At 42.3% G+C, this 19090-nt stretch overlaps 1 protein-coding gene across 1 annotated transcript in view; it reads left to right on the top strand.

Moving 5' to 3' along the window:
* KIAA0319 (KIAA0319 ortholog) overlaps positions 1–18284 on the top strand; it is an 81767-nt gene extending 63483 nt beyond the window's left edge. The window contains exons 16-21 of the mRNA XM_054020904.1: positions 98–257; positions 4020–4162; positions 6124–6246; positions 9036–9126; positions 11284–11375; positions 12588–18284. Of these exons, the coding sequence (XP_053876879.1) occupies positions 98–257; positions 4020–4162; positions 6124–6246; positions 9036–9126; positions 11284–11375; positions 12588–12766 (788 nt within the window). The 3' untranslated portion in view covers positions 12767–18284. The remainder of the gene's footprint in view (positions 1–97; positions 258–4019; positions 4163–6123; positions 6247–9035; positions 9127–11283; positions 11376–12587) is intronic.
* The last annotated feature ends 806 nt before the right edge of the window (positions 18285–19090 follow it).

Below are 19090 nucleotides of genomic sequence, written 5' to 3' on the forward strand. Positions count from 1 at the left end.
GTAGGGGAATCTGGGTTACTAATCACACCCTTCATTCAATACTGAAATATTTACCAGTCTCGGAAAAAAAAACCCCAGTGTGTTTTTGTTTTCTCAGACCCTAAAAGAAATGGTCTGGTGGAGTTGATTTTGCAAGTTGCAGTTGGCCAGCTGACTGAGCAACAAAAGGACACCCTGATGAGACAGCTAGCCGTGCTGCTGAATGTCTTGGATTCAGACATCAAAGTTCAGAAGATACAAGCCTATTCAGATTTAAGGTATGCAGATATCAGGATGTGTGAGATTATGGAGGTGACAGCTCCCCTGTGACATCATAAAATAAAAGTTAAAATATTGTGATAGATGCTAATGGGTTGCATGTTAGGGGTCATTTGTGTATAAGTACCTAGGGAAACTACAGTAACTGCACCCAGAGAGTCATTAAGGGATATTGTACGGCTTAAAGCACTCTTCTTTGCCTGGGCTGTTAGACCTTTCTGAGTTTCTTTTGCGTTGCAGAGAAGCTGCAAAAATTGTCTCACCGTCTTTTCCAAATCTTGCAGTCCAAGGGGGAGTATTGGACTAGGGTTTCCCAGGTGAAAAGTGATGAGGCTGAGGGAGGAAAAGAGGCACCAGAGAGAGGGGCAGCCCAAGGTAGTTGCTTCTTGGGACAGGGCTGTTGAGCTTTATGTGAGCTTTTTGCAAAAGGGGAGATGTCTATGTGCCATTTTTTACCAGCTCTCTTCAAGGAACTAGGACTTGTATACATTTTATAAATAAGCTACACTGAGGCCAGATCTACACTAGAAACTTTTGCTAATTTAGCAATGTCAGGGGTGTGTGATGAGATTGATTTTTGTTTTATATATATAAAAAATAGATGACAACATTTCTATATGAGCAAACGCTTTACTATAGGTGCAGTTATGATGGCATAAAAGTGCTTTTGCCAGTATAATTTATTTTGCTTGAAGAACTGATATAAGTTATACCAGCAAAATACAATAAGCAGATTTTCCTTTCAAGATGGCTTTTTCACTGACAGTCTTTTTTGGGGCTGCAGGATGGCAGAAGATAGATTTTAAAAGAAAATTTTTACTTTTCAAAACTAGTAAATGAGCTTGTGGTTCTTCTTGACTCCGCCAAAGCTCATCACTAGTAGCTTTTTGGCAAGCTGCATGGAAGAGTAAAGAGAAGTTGAGAGAGATTTCCCTGGAGCATATGTTTTAGCAATAGAAGTTCTTCTACAGGTGGTAAAATCCCTGAGGTAGGAATGTGGAACTGGAGAACCTCATTTTAAAAAACCTCCCTGCAGACCCTTCTTTCACATCTTTCCCTTTATTTCAAAGAGACGGCATTTATTTATCTTGATGTCTTTGTTTCATTTACTGTCTTTTTGTCCTTCCAAAGGCTAGATGGAGTGAGACAGACTGTCACAATAAGCAAATGTTTCATTAAACAAATGTACTTGTCTGGCCGAGGTCTGTATGATCAAAGCTACTTTTTGTTTCCCCTCTAAAATTTTTGATGCCCCAGGTGCTTTAGATGGTTTTTCACAATCAGTATTGGGGGATCTCGCCCCCTGGGAGAGCAGAAGCTCACTGAGCATGCTCAGCAGTCTACCTGGCTTCTGAGTAGCCTGGAGAAGTGTGTATATATCGGGGTGGGCAAACTGTTTGGCCTGAGGGCCACATCTGGGAATAGAAATTGCATGGTGGGCCATGAATCCTCACAATTGGGGTTGGGGTGTGGGAGGGGGTGAGAGCTCTGGTTGGGGGTGCAGGCTCTGGGCTGGGGCTGAGAGGTTTGGGGTACAGGAGGGTGCTCTGGGCTGGGATCGAAGGGTTTGGAGAGCGGGAGGGGGATCAGGGCTGGAGCAGGGGATTGGGGTGTGGAGAGTTGCTCAGGGGTGCAGTCTCCGAGCGGCGCTTACCTCAAGCAGCTCCTGGAAGCAGTGGCATGTCCCTTCTCCGGCTCCTACACGGAGGCACGGCCAGGCAGCTCTATATGCTGCCCCATTCGCAGGCACTGCCCCTGCAACTGCTATTGGAGCGCCGGAGGGGGCCATTGGAGCATGTAGGAGCCAGAGCGAGGCCATGCCGCAGCTTCTGGGAGCCGTGTGGTGCAGCACCCAACCCAGTGCCCAAGCTGGAGTGCCAGAGCGGGGCAAGCCCGAGACCCAGCTCCCCAGCAGGCTCTAGTTTGCCCACCCTGGTATATAGGGCCCTACCAAATTCACTATCATAGGTTTTTAAAAACCGTAAATTTCATGATATCAGCTATTGAAATCTGAAATTTCAGTGTTGTAATTGTAGGGGTCCTGACCCACAAAGGAGTTGTGGGGGGGGGGTGTCGCAAGGTTATTGTGGGGGGGGGGTCGTGGTACTGCTACCCTTACTTCTGTGCTGCTGTTGGCGGCGGCACTGTCTTCAGCAGCAGTGCAGAAGTAAGGATGGCACAGTATGGTATTGGACCCTTATTTCTGCGCTGCTGCCTGCAGAGCTGGACCCTCAGTCAGCAGCCGCCGCTCCCTGGCCACCCAGCTCTGAAGGCAGAAGCGCAGAAGTAGGGGTGTTGGGATGGTATTGCCACCTTTACTTCTGCGCTGCTGCTGGCAGGGCGCCGCCTTCAAAGCTCAGCACCCAGCCAACAACCACCACTCTCTGCCTGCCCAGCTCTGAAGGCAGCACAGAAATAAGGATGGCAATACTGTGCCCCACCCCCCCAAATAACCTTGCGATTCCCCCGGCAACTCCCTTTTGGGTCAGCACCCCCAATTTGAGAAATGCTGGTCTCCCCCATGAAATCTGTGTGGTATAGGGTAAAACATACAAAAGACCAGATTTCCTGGCGGAAGACCAGATTTCACAGTTCATGACCTGTTTTTCATGGCTGTGAATTTGGTACGGCTCTACGTATATACCATGGATGCATTGAGTGGCAGATTCAGAGCAAAAAGACTGGAAATGGTTGTACACAGCTGAACCTACCACAGATTTCAGTGTAGCTTGCACATCTACTGAGACCTGACAATGCAGTTGATGGAATCTATTGAGATGACTAATCTTTAAACTGTCTTCCTAAATTAACTAATCGATCCTTTTTGGAATCTATTCAGATCTCTATGCACCTCTCCAATTTAAAAATACACTATTAGAAAATCTAATACCATCATTACAGTATTTCAAACCCCAATGACTAATTTCCAAGTAAAAGACTCCCCCCCCCCCCCCCGCCCCACCCACCCCAAAGCATCCCACCCAAATGCAGCATAACACGACATAATGATTTTAGATGGGCTCTCTCTTGATTGCCAGTCCTCCAATACCTTGATCCAGTCTTCTCAGTGATTGCAATGGGTGTTGGATCAGAATTTAGATCAGGGATAGGCAACCTATAGCACACGTGCCAAAGGCGAGCTGATTTTCATTGGCACTCGCATTGCTTGGGTCCTGGCCACTGGTCCGGGGGCTCTGCATTTTAATTTAATTTTAAATGAAGCTTCTTAAACATTTTAAAAACCATATTTACTTTACATACAACAATAGTTTAGTTATATATTATAGACTTATAGAAAGAGACCGTCTAAAAATGTTAAAATGTATTACTGGCATGCGAAACCTTAAATTAGAGTGAATAAATGAAGACTCGGCACACCACTTCTGAAAGGTTGCCGACCCCTGACTTAGATGCTTGTGGGAAAGCAGGGTAGGGTGTGGGAGGGGGCTTTGAAGTGGGCCTGGAAGTTTAACAAATGGGAGGACGAGGGAAGGAAGAGTGTGTCCCCCTCTCCTCAGCTTTCTCCCATGAAGCTGAGAAGCTAGAGAACTGTTATTGCTCCTGAACTGCATGGTAATGCAAGAGCCATGTCACTGTGATGAATTTGGTTAATCCGGTGGCAGATTAAATAATATCTATACACCAAAGACAACGATTTTAAACTTCTAATTTCCAGAGTAAGGGCTCTTACAATCAAATTGAAAAATATTAGTTCCTTGGACAACATAAATCTTAATTTTGTTTGTGCGTTCTCTCTGCAGCACAGCAGTTGTATTCTATGTGCAGAATGGGCATCCTTTCAAAGTCATAAAGGCTTCAGATGTCGCACGGATGCTGCACGTGCAGCTGCTAAAGGAGAAGGCTGACTTCCTGCTTTTTAAAGTTCTGCGGGTTGACACAGCTGGTACGTTCTGCCTGCTGCTTCCTATTTTTGAGTTTTACAGCCATCAGAATATTAATTAGCATAGCAACATGGTATAGTATGCAGGAGCTTCCTTTCTGCACTGTTTTGCATTTGGTTTTCTGAATGATGAGGCTGATAATGCTTGAAATATCTGTTTGTCTAGGACAGACTTTTGCCAGTTACTTGCTTTCCTTTTAAAGATACAAGTGGCAAAGAGTATGACGGCTGTCAATCATTTTGTAAACTAAGGCTCATTTACTGTATACTAGGAAATATACTCGGTTGGGAAACCATGTTATAACACTATACTATCCCAGCTGTGATATAACCAGAGGTGAAAGTAAGCCAGTACGCCCCGGTATGGCATACCGGCAAGAGCCGGTGCGCTGTACTGGAGCGGCCCGGCTTCCCCAGGTGGCAATTTAAAGGGCCTGGGGCTCCCAGCAGCGGCTGGAGGAGGAGGGCACTTACCGGTACAGGGCGGGTCAGGGCTGGCTCTGACCCCCCCCCCGCCCACTCCCACCCCTTCTGCCAGAAGCCCCGCCCCTTCCGGGGGCAAGAGCCGGCCCCAACCCAGCCCGTACTGGTAAGTCCCTATTTCTACTTTCATCCCTGGATAGAACACTGTTTGTTCTTACTCTGTGGATGGGACAAACGGTGCTGTAACCGTAATATAGAATTTGTGTGTTATCCCTGGTTCCTTTGAGGTTGTTACTCTATTCTCCAACAGAGTTATAATATGATTCGTTCCCATCTCCCCAGGCGAAATAGTCAGGCCATCATTGTATTATAACCCAGTCCCCTAATGTGATAAATATTCTGGTGAAGACAGGCCCCTCATATTTCTTCATAATGAGAGATCTTTTCACAATGATGGTTGGGCTTTCAAGCCAAGTTTCAAGTTTTAATCTGCCATAAAGTTGCAGTGCTGCTGGGAATTAGAACACTTCATGACACTGGGGCATTACAGATCTGAATTTGTTATAATTTATAGCCAAAGAGGAGTTTTTTATTGAGGATCAGAATGCAAGGGAAGAGATATAAGCTGTAGCTCATTGATTAATATGGCTTATTTTTTAATTTACTCCGCGAGGAAAAAACTACAGCTGTTATACTGTAAAAATTAAGTGTTTTTTTTCCCACTTTGAAATAGAAGAAAATGAGGTATAATTTTCAAATTTGTATTCACTTCATTTTTAGTTACATAGCAGGTTTTCAGGCAAAAAAAACAGCTGCTGCAAGTTTTATGTATTTTTTTTTTTTTTTTTTGGAAAGCAATTTATTTTGACTGTTTTATATTTTGATAAAATACACACATCACACTACATCTTGGTGCGTTTACAACGATTAAAAATTAACTATATGAATGCTGTGCCCTAAGAAGTTCTGATGGTACATTTATTTCAGGTATTTGTATGATGATCATTATGCTGGTGTCTGGGAACACTAATATTTCTCAAGTACTCAGGAATTCTGGAGACTATACACCATAGAAATACCAATAAATAATACAGAAACAAATAAAACTGAACTCCCTGACTCAGGTCGATCTCCAAGTCTAGTGTCAGTAAATTAACATTGGCTCCCTGGCTGGCTATTCAGTTGGATAATATATTTTCATCTTTCTGATCCCACCCACCAGGCTGCTGGGCCTTTAAAGTAAATCTGCCTAACTCAGACCCCCAACAAATGACTGGCAGATTAGGAACCAGCAGTGGTTCAGTTTATTAGTGACAGTTAAAGCAATGGTTTGGGGTATATTTGTCTACCAATGATTCATGGAAACACATCAGTGAAATTTTCACGGTTGGATTTCTAAGTGACCTTTTCATTTGCACTGGAGTTGTGGGCAAGAGAATGCACCATGCACCCTCCCGCCCCCACGTTAGCGCCTCAACAGAGTGTGCTTTACAAGTTGCCCTTTTACATTGTAATTATCTTCACCTTTGTTCTGTTCTTAGTCTGCCTTTTAAAATGCTCTGGACATGGTCACTGTGACCCCATCACAAAGCGTTGTATTTGCTATCAGCTGTGGATGGAGAACTTGATCCAGCGTTACCTGAATGATGGAGAGAGTAATTGTGGTGAGTTTGGATGACATTGTGACATGTTCCAAGAATGATTTCCCTTTCCTGTGTGTAGCAGTTCTGTAAATGTATCTATGAATATTACGCATGCTGAAAAACAATGAACAATACACGCAACTGTTCTTCCAGAACCAACCAACCAAAAAAGGAAATGCAGTCATATGACATGAGAGAAGCAAGTCCGTATGGGTTTCATCCTGCATGGTGCCAAGCACTCTAGCCCAGTGGCTCTCAACCTTTCCGGACTACTGTACCCCTTTTAGGAGTTTGATTTGTCTTGCGTACCCCCAACCCCAAGTTTCACCTCACTTAAAAACTACTTGCTTACAAAATCAGACACGAAAATATAGGAGTGTCACAGCACACTGTTACTGAAAAATTGCTCACTTTCTCATTGTTACCATATAATTATAAAATAAATCAATTGGAATATAAATATCGTACTTACATTTCAGTGTATAGTATATAGAACAGTATAAACAAGTCACTGTATGAAATTTTAGATTATACTGGGTTCACTAGTGCTTTTTATGTAGTCTGTTGTAAAACTAGGCAAATATCTAGATGAGTTGATGTCCCCCCTGGAAGATCTCTGTGTTCCCCCAGGGATACAAGTATCCCTGCTTGAGAACCACTGCTCTAGCCTGATCCATCAAAACACTTAGGGACCTGCTTAACTTGAAGCACACGAACAATCTCATTGACATCAGTAAGACTTCTCATGTGCTTAACTGAAAGTATGTGCATAATTGCCAGATGGGACCAGAGTGCTCAGCACCTTATAGGATTGACTTTGATGTAGCTGCTTCTTTAAAGGGGAAATTTATTTTTATGTAACAGGCAAAGCTTAGAAAAAAAAGACAGAGATAATGTTAGTGTAATGTATATTGCAGGAAATTCAGTCTCCTTTCTCCAATTCTTTCTCCCCTTGGCTGTTTACTAAGATTTATTTTTCCCCAAAACAGTTTGTCAGAGTTCCATTTTGTAAGGTGCAGAACACCTCACTACCACAAACCGCAGTCAAAGTGGAGGGAACTCAGCAACTTGCAGGACATTTCACAGGCCTGGGCACCTCCGTGTGTGCTGTGACCCCATTACTGGCATTAGCAGTTACATGCACAGAAGGAAGGAAGAATGCACCTCACAGTTGGAGTTGTATTACTTGTGGAAATGGAGAAAATTTGGAAATGAATAATGAAAGAAAATTGGGGGGCTCTCTGGCTGTCCAGTCCCTCAATATTACACTGTGGAAGATGATCTGCATGAGAGTTTAAAGCGATTGAGAATCTTCTAAATAATACTAGACGGTGTCATTTAAAATTTTTTTTTTTTCAAATTTTGCACAATGGTTTTAGGAAAAAAGTATAAAAATAGCTAAATGTTACTTCTGGGACACTTTGAAATTATTTTGGACCACATGGATGTTTCTGTAGATAATCCTGGTACTACACCTGCAGTTGCTTGGGAGTTTGATTTCTGCTCAGGTTAAGAGGAACAACACAGATAACACTCCACAGCATTCTGGCAGATGTGTTTTGAGCAGCATGTTTTAATACGGTCGCCTAGATATTTGTAGCAGTAGCTACAAAATGCTTGTGTTTTATACTAAACAGTCTCGTGAGTTTTAAAAACTTGGCTTTTTTATTTGACCACTTTCACCATTTTCTTAATTTTCTTTATCTCCCATGTATTACAGTTACCTCTGGAAAATAGAGTTTAGTTCTCACTGGTTTACGTTTTATTGTTTGACAGGACTATCACTCCTTTGTTAGGCATACCCCTTTGACATCCTATTTGCAATCTCCTCTTCTATATTTAGTTTTAATAGCCTTAATTTAATTAAAAATTTCTAATAGCATTCATTTAGCCAAAATACAATTCTATTCTTTGCATGGGACACAGTCTCCTACTCTTATGTTGAGAAATACATTACTCCTCAAGTACTCTGATTAATTTCTGTAGCATCACTCGAGGAATAAGATACTACTCCCCATGAGCAAGGGTATCAGAATCTGGACCCATGTGTTTTGTACATAGGGTTGCCAACTGTTTAATCACACAAACCCAAACACCCTTGCCCCGCCCTCTACCCTGCCCCTTCTCTGAGGCCCTGCGCACTCCATCCCCCCCCCCCCCACTCATTTTCACCAAGCTAGGGCAGAGAGTTGGGCGCGGGCTCTGAGCTGGGGCCAAGGGATTCAGAGTGTGGGAGAGGGCTCTGGGCTGAGCCTGGGGCAGGGTGTTGGGGTGCTGGAGGGGGTGAGGGGTGCAGGCTCTGGGAGGGAGTTGGGCTCAGCAGGAGGCTCCGGGTTTGGGCAGAACGTTGGGGTGCAGGAGGGATCTCCCTGATCCTATGATATTTTTTTCAGTTTCTTCATATGAAGGAATTCTTTTTCTAACAGCACATTATCATCAATCACGTGCCTTATCAGAGCTGTACTGTACAGAAGGTGCATAAAGGTACACGTCTCACTTGGGTGAAATGCCCAAGCTGGAAAGAACCCAGTTTGACTTTGAGATCTCAGGCTGAATTTGCTGGGCTGGCAGGAGAAAAAATATATCTTACTTACAACCTGTGACTATTTGATCCGGAAGTCTAAGTCTCAGCAATGGTAAATAGGGACCCTGGTGATGTCATTTTTACAGATTCCCTTTTAAGAGAACAACGCTCAAGTTCCAGTCAGTCTTAATGAAAAATGAAGCCGCACTCCACCTCATGGGATCAGTTATTGAGACAGTTACATTCATGATACCTTTGCACATCGATCTCTTGTTTTATTTTCTAGAATGGAGCATACTCTACGTGACAGTATCCACTTTCATTTTGGTTGTGCTCATGGTGAGCTTAGCGTGGCTCTGCATCTGCTACTGCAAGAGGTATGTGTTTTGTATTGTTTTCAGTGCAGTGTGTTTAAACGTGACGTCACTGCACCTCAGCATTAAACCACTCTGCTTGTCTCAAACACTCTACTGTCCTCTGTGGATATTTTTCTGTCTTTGGGTTTATATACTTACCCCACTGAGAAGCAGGACCCGTCCTTTGCCTGAGGTGCTCCTTGACACACTTTAAAAATACAGTTATAAAAAGAGACTACTACTGGAACCACCCACCACCTCTCCACCTAATAATTAACATATATCCTAGTCCAGTGGCTGAAAACCTATTTAAGATCTTTAAAATCCTCCCTCTAGAATCTTCCCAGTCTCTCACACCTAGATAAAGCCATATCTCCTGGAAGTCACTAAACTAGGGCTGTTTTGGACCTGGAGGAAGGAAATTATAAAGCAGAGGGTACTTCATGGAGAATGGCCATAGCTCGGCAGGTTGGGTCTGGCTTAGGTCCAAGGAAACTAGTCTGTACAAAGTATGCTAATGTTGTCTATCCCAGGAGCTTCTCCCTGCTTCCAGCTCTTTTTTTTTTTTTTTTGGGTCTGACTTGTTAACATGCTTTTTCTGATCTTATTATCAATCTCAGATGTGGCTACACTAGAGAGGCTACACTGATTTAGCTATATCAGCATCACTACTCCAGCATATCCCCTTAGGGTAAAGCAGCCTACTCTGATGGGATGGATTTTTTTCCATTCGTGTAGGAACTGCAGTAGCTATGAATGACAGTAGCTATGGACAAAGAAGCATTCTTCTGTCGACATACCTGCATCTGCACTGGGGGGGATAGATTAGCATAGCTAATAGGTCCAGGGTGTGATTTTTTTTTTCCCGCCCCTCACCGACATAGCTATGTCAACCTAACTTTTAAGCATAAATCGCGTGTCAGCAAGACAATCAGTAATTCTCTCCCAAGTAACGTGTTTGTCCACTTGGTCCTTGCTGGTGCAAGTCATTGGTGTGAATGTTTTGTTGCTTATCAAACTGCCCAGTAGAGAGACAGTTTGTTTTGATGAAACAAAAAATAAATTGTCTGGGCGTTTAGTCTTCCCCACAATGACATTTTGAGGATAATGAGACATACAGGATATTGTTTGAAAAGCTGTCTCCCTTGGGCTGCTTTCTCTGACACGGGGGTGGCCATTGTTGGACCTCTGAGACTGGCATGTGGCAGGGACTGGTGGAACTCCTGCATGGAACTGGGGCTCATCTGCCTCTCTGACTCTGTCCTCCCTTGCCTCAGACTCTGCAGAGAGTATCTGACTGGTCCAGAGATCGACGTGGAGAGAAGGGGCAGGGACTGTGGGGGGGTGGGGTCAGAGGTAGGAGATATCCTTGGCCCCATGGGGTTTATAAGTAAATGATGGCATGGCTTCCAGGGACTGGATTGTTTTTTAGATACCTTTATTGACATCTCAGATTAAGTCAGCCTGTCTGGAGAGTGCAGAGTCCAAATTATTTTTATTACTATTTATTGATTGAAATTGCAATAGTGCCCGCTACGTGCTTATCAAACAGGGGAGGTCAGTCCCTGCCCTGAAGAGCTTATCATATAAAAAAGACAGCCAGCAGAAAGGTGTGGGAAAGGGATACAGCATTCAAGCACATGTGTCTGACGAAGTGCGTATTCACCCATGAAAGCTTATGCTCCAATACATCTGTTAGTCTATAAGGTGCCACAGGACTCTTTGTTGCTTTGTAAATGAACAAGTAACTCCTAGGATAAATCCATTACATAAATTCATAGGTGGAAACCCAGATCTGAAATCTGCTCTCTGTAAGGGCTAAACCAAAATGCTGGGTCTGGACACAGTCCTAAGCTTGGGGAAAATTTTGTCCTGGAACCAAACTGTGTGCCTCAGGCCCATCTCTAGGTAGTGTAGAAGTCTGTTTCCTAGTTAAGCAGGCCCACTTTTGTCCACCATCTGCATATGAAAGGAAGACTTGCACTTAGTGGTGCAGATTCTGCTCCCATTTACATCAGCATCAATCAGGAGTGACTCTTTGAATAGGTGGAGTTACATCTGTGTAGCGATGGTGTGAGAGCAAAATTGGCCTCTTTGGCTGTCCCTGTTCAGTGTATGTGTGTGAATTTATTTACTGTGCATGAGAACTTGATTTACTGGTGGTAACTTTCCTTTTAGCAGAAAGAGGACAAAGATAAGAAAGAAAACCAAATACACTATCCTAGATAACATAGATGATCAGGAGAGGATGGAGCTAAGGCCCAAATATGGTAAGATTTATTTTTTAATTGGGACCTTTCTTAGCAGTGGATCATTAAACTCCTATGTTTGTCTTAATTTTTGTTTAAGTTATTTACTACTTCTCATAACACAAGAACTAGGGGTCACCAATGAAATTAATAGGCAGCAGGTTTAAAACCAATAAAGAAGTATTTCTTCACACAACGCATAGTCAACCTGTGGAACTCTTTGCCCGAGGATGTTGTGAAGACCAAGACCATAACAGGGATCAAAAAAGAACTAGATAAACTCATGGAGAATAGGTCCATCAATGGCTATGAGCCAGGATGGGCAGGAACGGTGTCCCTAACTTCTGTTTGCCAGAAGCTGGGAATGAGCGACAGGCGATGGATCACTTGATGATTACCTGTTCTGTTCATTCCCTCTGGGGCACTTGGCACTAGCCACTATCAGAAGACAGGATACTGGGCTAGACCCAGTATGGCTGTTCTTATGTTATGTTCTTAATTTTATAGCAGTTAGTTACAACATTCTCTTCCATACATATTTTCTTCATTTTAAAAGAAAACATGCAAACAACTTTTAACTTTGTAACATGTTAAAAAAAACAAAAAACAAAACAAACGCCCCTCCCTCCCCCCCGCTTTTCTAGCTAATACATAGCAATGTTGCATTGCCCAAATATGTCCCATTTAACTTCAATGGGCTTTGGAACATGCCCCTAGTTAACAGCTTCCATTCACAATGAAAGGCTTTGAATTTTAATTTCCCTCAGTCTAATGGGGGGACACTTGCAGTGGAGGAAAACCTCCTGAACAATAGACATCCTAAAAAGTAATAAATTCACCCAGGAGCACAGAATTTTCGTGGTCAATCTTAGAGCTGTGTGTGTGGATAGATTTAATTGATTGGTTCAAACTGTTAGAAAGGACTGTGCTGCATGATGAGATGCTTTAAATGAATTGTGAACATCTGTAGTAAAATAGAGGCCGAACAAGGCACAAGGCGCCGGCTGCTCAGATAATATCAATATGTCAATCTCCATTGCGGTCAATGGAGTATCTGGCTCCCAATATTTAGTATTTGTTTGTATAATCTTTAATATGGATGGTGGTCTGAATAGTTACTCTTCGAGGCAATGCAGCCCAGCATCACTGACTTTGCACAACACTACACTGGGGAGAGGTTACTAAATTTAAAAGTAAAACTTTCCAGAGAATCTTTTGATTTGATATTTTCAGGTATAAAACACAGAAGTACAGAACACAATTCCAGTCTGATGGTTTCAGAGTCCGAGTTCGACAGCGACCAGGACACTATCTTCAGCAGAGAAAAGGTCGGAAGAGAGAATCCTAAGAACATCATGAATGGTTCGGTCAAAAATGGAGTTTCCTTCACCTATAGCTCGAAAGACAGATAATTGAATGAGTGTAAAATGAAAGGACGTGCTGATTTGACACACCAAGAAAGTGTTGATCCACCTTTTGTTTTTCAAAATCAAAAGCTTCCTAAAATTTATCCTAACAGCAGATGAAGTAAAATTCCAGTACAGTGATGGGGGGATTAAACAGACAACTAACTCTTGTCATTTGATGTAAGAAGCACATTTAATTCCTCCTTTGCTCTGTGCTGAACTTTTATGTATAAGTGTCAGCAGACACTTTTCCTATAGTAGACCAATGAATCACAGCTATGACCCCAGCCAGGAGTGTTCTGTTACGAACAACGGTGACTGTCTGAGGCTTTGAGCTATATACAGGCTGTGTCTTTACTTTGTTTCCATCACTTGGAGGAGCTCTGTTATGTTATGTAGCTAGTGTAAAACTGTAAAAGCCAGAATTCAGCGTTTCCCTTCTAGCTTCAAAGAGAAGAGTTTGGCTACAAGCTCCGTCTTCATATACAGTTTTTAAGTTGGATACAGAAAGGGGAGGTCCATAGATAGCATTTTTAATACATAGTATTTGCCTCTACGCTCTGCTTTATGACTGTGGTTTTTAGGGTAGCACGCCTCAGGTGAAAATGCCTCTGTTTTCAAGGGATGTTTACTATCTAGCAGTTTCATTTAATCAGCTGCAAGCTAATGTGATACGTTTGTATCCTATACAAAACATATGCCCCCTATATTTATGTCGAAAAATGACGGCAGCACAGAAATCCTGCTTTTTATTCTCTTCCGTTATGATGACTGAGGCATGTATTTCTGTTCCCTCTGGGGCCTGAAGACCCAAGCCAGGGGTATGTAATAAAGAGGAGAGAGGGGCAGGGAGGACTTAGCACCTGCATGCCTCCTGCTATGTGTTGAGCACCCTAAACTTCCTTTGGCTTAAATGGGAGTTTAAGGGGCTCAGGACCTTTCAAGATTGGACCCTTAATGCACTTAAATTGAGATGGACACTAGACTATGTCGGCCGGGGAGTGTTAGAATGTGTCAAGGCTGTTACTGAGCAAAGGCTTGTAACAAAGAGCCATATAGGAAGCAGGAGCTTTGATCACACAGTAAGGATTGGTTAGGGCTGACTGACACTTTTACTTGAATATTAGAGGGGTTTTTTGTTTACTCTTTGCTAGGGGGTTGGCTGTTGTGGGTCAGGAAGAAGGGCAAGATTCTGAGTTTTGAGCTCACTGTTGTTCATAATTCAGCACCCAGGTACTATTCAGGGGTGCCATATTTGAAGCGCCCATCACGTCCTTGAGATCTGTGTAAGGAGAACCCAGGACTTCATTTGTTCATGGCTACGGTGGTGGGGGATACAGACCAGTCAGCTTAACTTCAGTACCCAGGAAGTTAATGGAGCAAATAATTAAGTAATCAATTGGCAAAAACCTAATAGGTAATAAGGTGAGAAGTAACAGCATGGATTTGTCAAGAACAAATCATGTCAAACCAACTCAATAGCTTTCTTTGACAGGGTAACAAGCCTTGTGGATGGGGAAGCAGTAGATGTGGTATGTCTTGACTTTAGTAAGGCTTTTGATACGGTCTCACATGACCTTCTCATAAATAAGCTAAGGAAATACAACCTAGATGGAGCTACTCTAAGGTGGGTGCATAACTGGTTAGAAAACCGTTCCCAGAGAGTAGTTATCAGTGGTTCAGTCAAGCTGGAAGGGCATAACAAGTTGGCTCCCGCAGGGATCGGTTCTGGGTCCAGTTCTGTTCAATATCTTCATCAATGATTTAGATAATGGCATAGAGAGTATATTTATAAAGCTTGTGGACGATACCATGCTGGGAAGGGTTGCAAGTGCTTTGGAGGATAGGATTACAATTCAAAATGATCTGGAGAAATGGTCTGAAGTAAATAGGATGAAATTCAATAAGGACAAATACAAAGTACTCCATTTAAGAAGGAACAATCAGTTGCACACATACAAAATGGGAAATGACTGCCCTAAGAGCTAAGAAGGAGTACTGCAGAAAGGGATCTTGGGGTCATGGTGGATCACAAGCTAAATCTGAGTCAACAGCATAATACTGTTGCAAAAAAAGCAAACCTCATTCTGGGATGTATTAGCAGGAATGTTGTAAGCAAGACATGAGAAATAATTCTTCCGCTCTACTCTGCGCTGATTAGGCCTCAACTGGAGTATTGTGTCCAGTCCTGGGTGCCACATTTCAGGAAAGATGTGGACAAATTGAGAAAATCCAGAGAAGAGCAACAAAATAACTAAAGGTCTAGAAAACATGACCTATGAGGGAAGATTGGAAAATATAATCCCAAGTACACATACATAATGATGGATTTTAAATTAGCTGTTACAACTCAAGAAAAAGAAACCCAATTTTTTCAATGTGCATTATTTTGTTCTTATCTGTGATGAATTTCATCTTCCGTTTTGTTGTAATTCTTTGCAGTCCGCTTTGGATTTAACTATATTGAATAATTTTGTATCATCTGCAACTTTGCCACTTCACTGTTCACTCCCTTTTCCAGATCATTAATGAATATGTCGAACAGCACAGATCCCAGATCCTTTGGGACCCTGCTGTTTACCTCTCTCCATTGTGAAAACTGACTATTTATTCTGAACTTCTGTTTCTGATCCTTTAACCAGTTACTGATCCATGAGAGGACCTTCCCTCTTATCCCATAATTACTTAGTTTCCTTAAGAGCCTCTGGTGAGGGACTTTCTGAAAATCCAAGTACACTATATCCACTGGTTCACCCATATTCACATGCTTGTTGATGCCCTCAGAATTCTAATAGATTGATGGAGGCATGACTTGCCTTTACAAAAGTCTGTCTCTTCCATAACAAATCGTGTTTATTTGTGTCTGATCATTCTTTTCTTTACTATAGTTTCTACCAGTTTGCCTGGTCAGTGACATTAGGCTCACTGGTCAAGATCTCCTTGGGTGCCCTTTTTAAATATCAGTGTTAAATTAACTACCTTTCAGTCAGCTGGTGCAGAGTTTCAGTGATAGGTTACATACTACAGTTAATAGTTTTGCAATTTCTTATTTGAGTTCCTTCAGAAGTCTTTGGTGAATACCATCTGGTCCTGGTGACGTATTACTGTTTAATCTTCTATTGACACATCAATGTGGGATGGTACTTCAGATTTTGTGGTCAAAAAAGAATAGCTCTGAAGTCAGTATCGCCCTCACATCCTCTGCAGTGAAAATCGATGCAAAGAATTAATTTAGCTTTTCTGCAATGGCCTTGTCTTCCCTGAATGCTCCTTTCGCATCTTGGTATTCTAGTGGTTCTGTTGTCTGGTTGGGAGGGTTCCTGCTTCTGATGTACATCAAAAAATTCTTACTGTTAGTTTTTGTGTCTTTAGCAAGTTGCTTCTCAAATTCTTTTGTGGCCTGCCTTATACTTGAAGATGTAACCTGTCAGAGTTTGTGGCACCTTTATCTTCACTATGATTAGGCTTTCAAATTTGAAAGGATGCCTTTTTGCCGCTAACGGCCTCCACTGCTCTGCTGTTTAGCGATGGTGGCATTCTTTTTGTCCTCTTATTATTTTTTCTGATTTGTGGTATAGATTTATTCTGAGCCTCTGTTATGGTGTTTTTAAATAGTCCTCATTCTGCTTGCAGGCATTTGACCCTTGTGACAAATCCTTTTGATTTCCATCTAACAAGCATGCTCATTTTTGTGTAGTTCTCCTTTTTAAGTTACATGCTAATACCTTTCTGGCTCTGAGAATTTGTGATATCAAATATTAATATCCTCAGTGGTCCTTAAGTCTAGCATGACTTTTTTTGTCAGGCATTCAGGACTGAATATAACAAGCCCTGAACTTTTGGATCAGTGTAATTTTTATTTCTAATAATGCTGAATTCCTGGAGTCTCTGCCCAGGCAATTCCCAGAACTGGGAGGGCAAGGCTATTAACTGGTAGGGTTAAATGCATTGGTGGAACTGAGTGGGGAATTCTGCCTATTTTTATGGACTGTACTGGACTTGAAGAACTCAAGATCCACTCTGACAGACAAAATAAAAATATTAAAAATGCCCCAGGGTGCTGGGAGCTACTCAGAAAATTCCCACACTTACTATACAAGCAGCTGAGGGTTGAGATGGTAACGCTCTACACGAAAGCATCAATACATTAATAAGGACAACCATGGCAACCATGTTCTTGCCTGCATCCCATCAAAGTTAAGCCCTGAGTGCAGTTGATATATTGAAGATTCTCACACTCATTACTAGAAGAGGCATTTAATAAGTCCACAAACTAATTGTTGCGTGGGGGGCATCCATACTTACAGAACATAAAACTACGCCACTATAAGCAAGCCAAAACCGTGTTTTTGTTTGTTGTTTTGTTTTAACCTTGGCAAAGTGCTTCTGCAGTATGAGGTGAAATTTAGGTGGACATATCTGACAAGAACAGTAAAAACAAAACCTCTGTCTTCTAATTCAACCCCTGAGCTGTTGCTGATTTTGTTAACTGTTGTTTGACGGTCATGACCAAGTTACATTTGACAAGCCCAGTCATCTCATCTCTTGTTTCACACTTTTCAGATATATTTCCAACTCCCTTCTGGGAGGACAAAAGGAACTTTAACAACCTCATTGTCAAGTGCACCAGATACAGCTGTAGTTCAGGCACCCCCCAGGTCCCCCGGGTTGCCAGACATGCTTGCCTATGTGATGCTAATTTTATTTTATTCAGCAGATTGTCTTGAGGAAATGGAAGTGCACATGCTCATGCAGGGGGATTCATCTGCAGAGAGTTTAACAGCACAGTGTGTATTGTCTCCATTCTTTATTCTACCCCTTCAAACCTGAGAGCAGCTCAAAAATGCTAGACCTTAACATTCCTCAGACAGCTCTGGCCTTCTTCAAACAATCACAGGCCAAAACCTTCAGGCCCCCCATTTAAGCAAAATTCCTGTCAAACTTTGTGGGTGTATTCCCTGTATAACGAGTGTGGGTTTTGGTCTTTGCTATGTTGAGACGATAATGGAGTAAGTTATAGTGACCTTGAGTTTCGGGTGGCGATGGTGCAGAGAAAATGACGACTGTCACCTGCTGGACAATTTATGGAAGACTGGTCTGAGAAATAGAGATGAATAGTGAGCATCCCTCTAGAAGAAGGGCGAGTGGGATAAGAAAGTGGGGAAGGGAGGTCCTAAAGCATAAGGAAGAGTTGTACTTTAGGATTCTGGACACAGCTCAGTGTCAGATCCAGGTGTAGCAAGGGAGAAAAAAGTCCAAAGGTTTGAAACTGATAGTACTTTAAATGAAAATACATTTCCCTGTAGCATAGGCAATGAATTAAGTGCAAGTCAGCCACAAATCAGTACTTTGCCTCTGTATAGAAGCATAGTGCCCTGTGTGTGGGTGAGCTATTGCAGACTTTCTAATAGGAATCTGTCTCTGGAAAATGTTATATATTGTAAATGATAATATATTATAACTGGAACCATTTCTGAAGTGATGATGTAGCCTTCCTAATAAAGATCCGTCTTTCCTTCTATGAGGCTCGGTCATGTGTCCTTGTGGATGTTGCATTCTTCTGTCTCTGAGGCTCAAGTCTGAGGTCAGAGCAGTATAGTAAAAACAATTACCTGCTTTAGCTTTTCTGTTCATATGCCAAACCATAAGAGTTAGTTTAATTGTTTTTGACCCTTCTTTGTGCTGAGGGGCAAGGAAAATATGAGAGGTAAGAATGAGTTCAGTATATTGAAGAAGAGGACAAAGAAGCCAGAAACTCAAATTATAATTGCAGCTCTCAGAGAGGGGCCGTCTATACTAGAACTGTGCAAATAACGGATTTTGTTGGTTTGCTAGCAACTACATAAAAATCAGGGGGGGGGAAATGTTTTGGGTCAACCTGACAAAGAAATGTTTCAAAGTTTTCAGTGAATTGAAGTCAAAAGATGTCATTTTGTGAGACTGAGCATTTTTTTTCCGGGGGAGGGTCAGAGTGTTTATTACGTCTTTAATAAAATCAACAGACACTTCAAATCAAAGTGTTTCACTAACTGTTTAAATAAAACCTGCTTTCTTTATCATGAGCTACGTATTGTTATAACAGAGTGCCCTTTTCAGATAAAGGGAATAGCCCCAGCCATCCCCCTGGACATGGGGGTACAAGTGGCAACTTCATGCCTTGCTACAGGTAAGAGGATGGAGCACTTATGATTCTTAAGTGTTCTGTATAGTGGCATGGCCTGTAGCCTTCAGAACTGTATAACACTTGAGCAAGCATAATCCTGCTCCCTTATACTAGGCATTTCCAGCTCGGCCAGGAGTTCTGCACTAGGGTCAGCTGCAACAAGTTTT

The sequence above is a fragment of the Malaclemys terrapin genome, chromosome 2 (genome assembly GCF_027887155.1).
Source record: "Malaclemys terrapin pileata isolate rMalTer1 chromosome 2, rMalTer1.hap1, whole genome shotgun sequence".
Lineage (NCBI taxonomy): Eukaryota > Metazoa > Chordata > Testudines > Emydidae > Malaclemys > Malaclemys terrapin.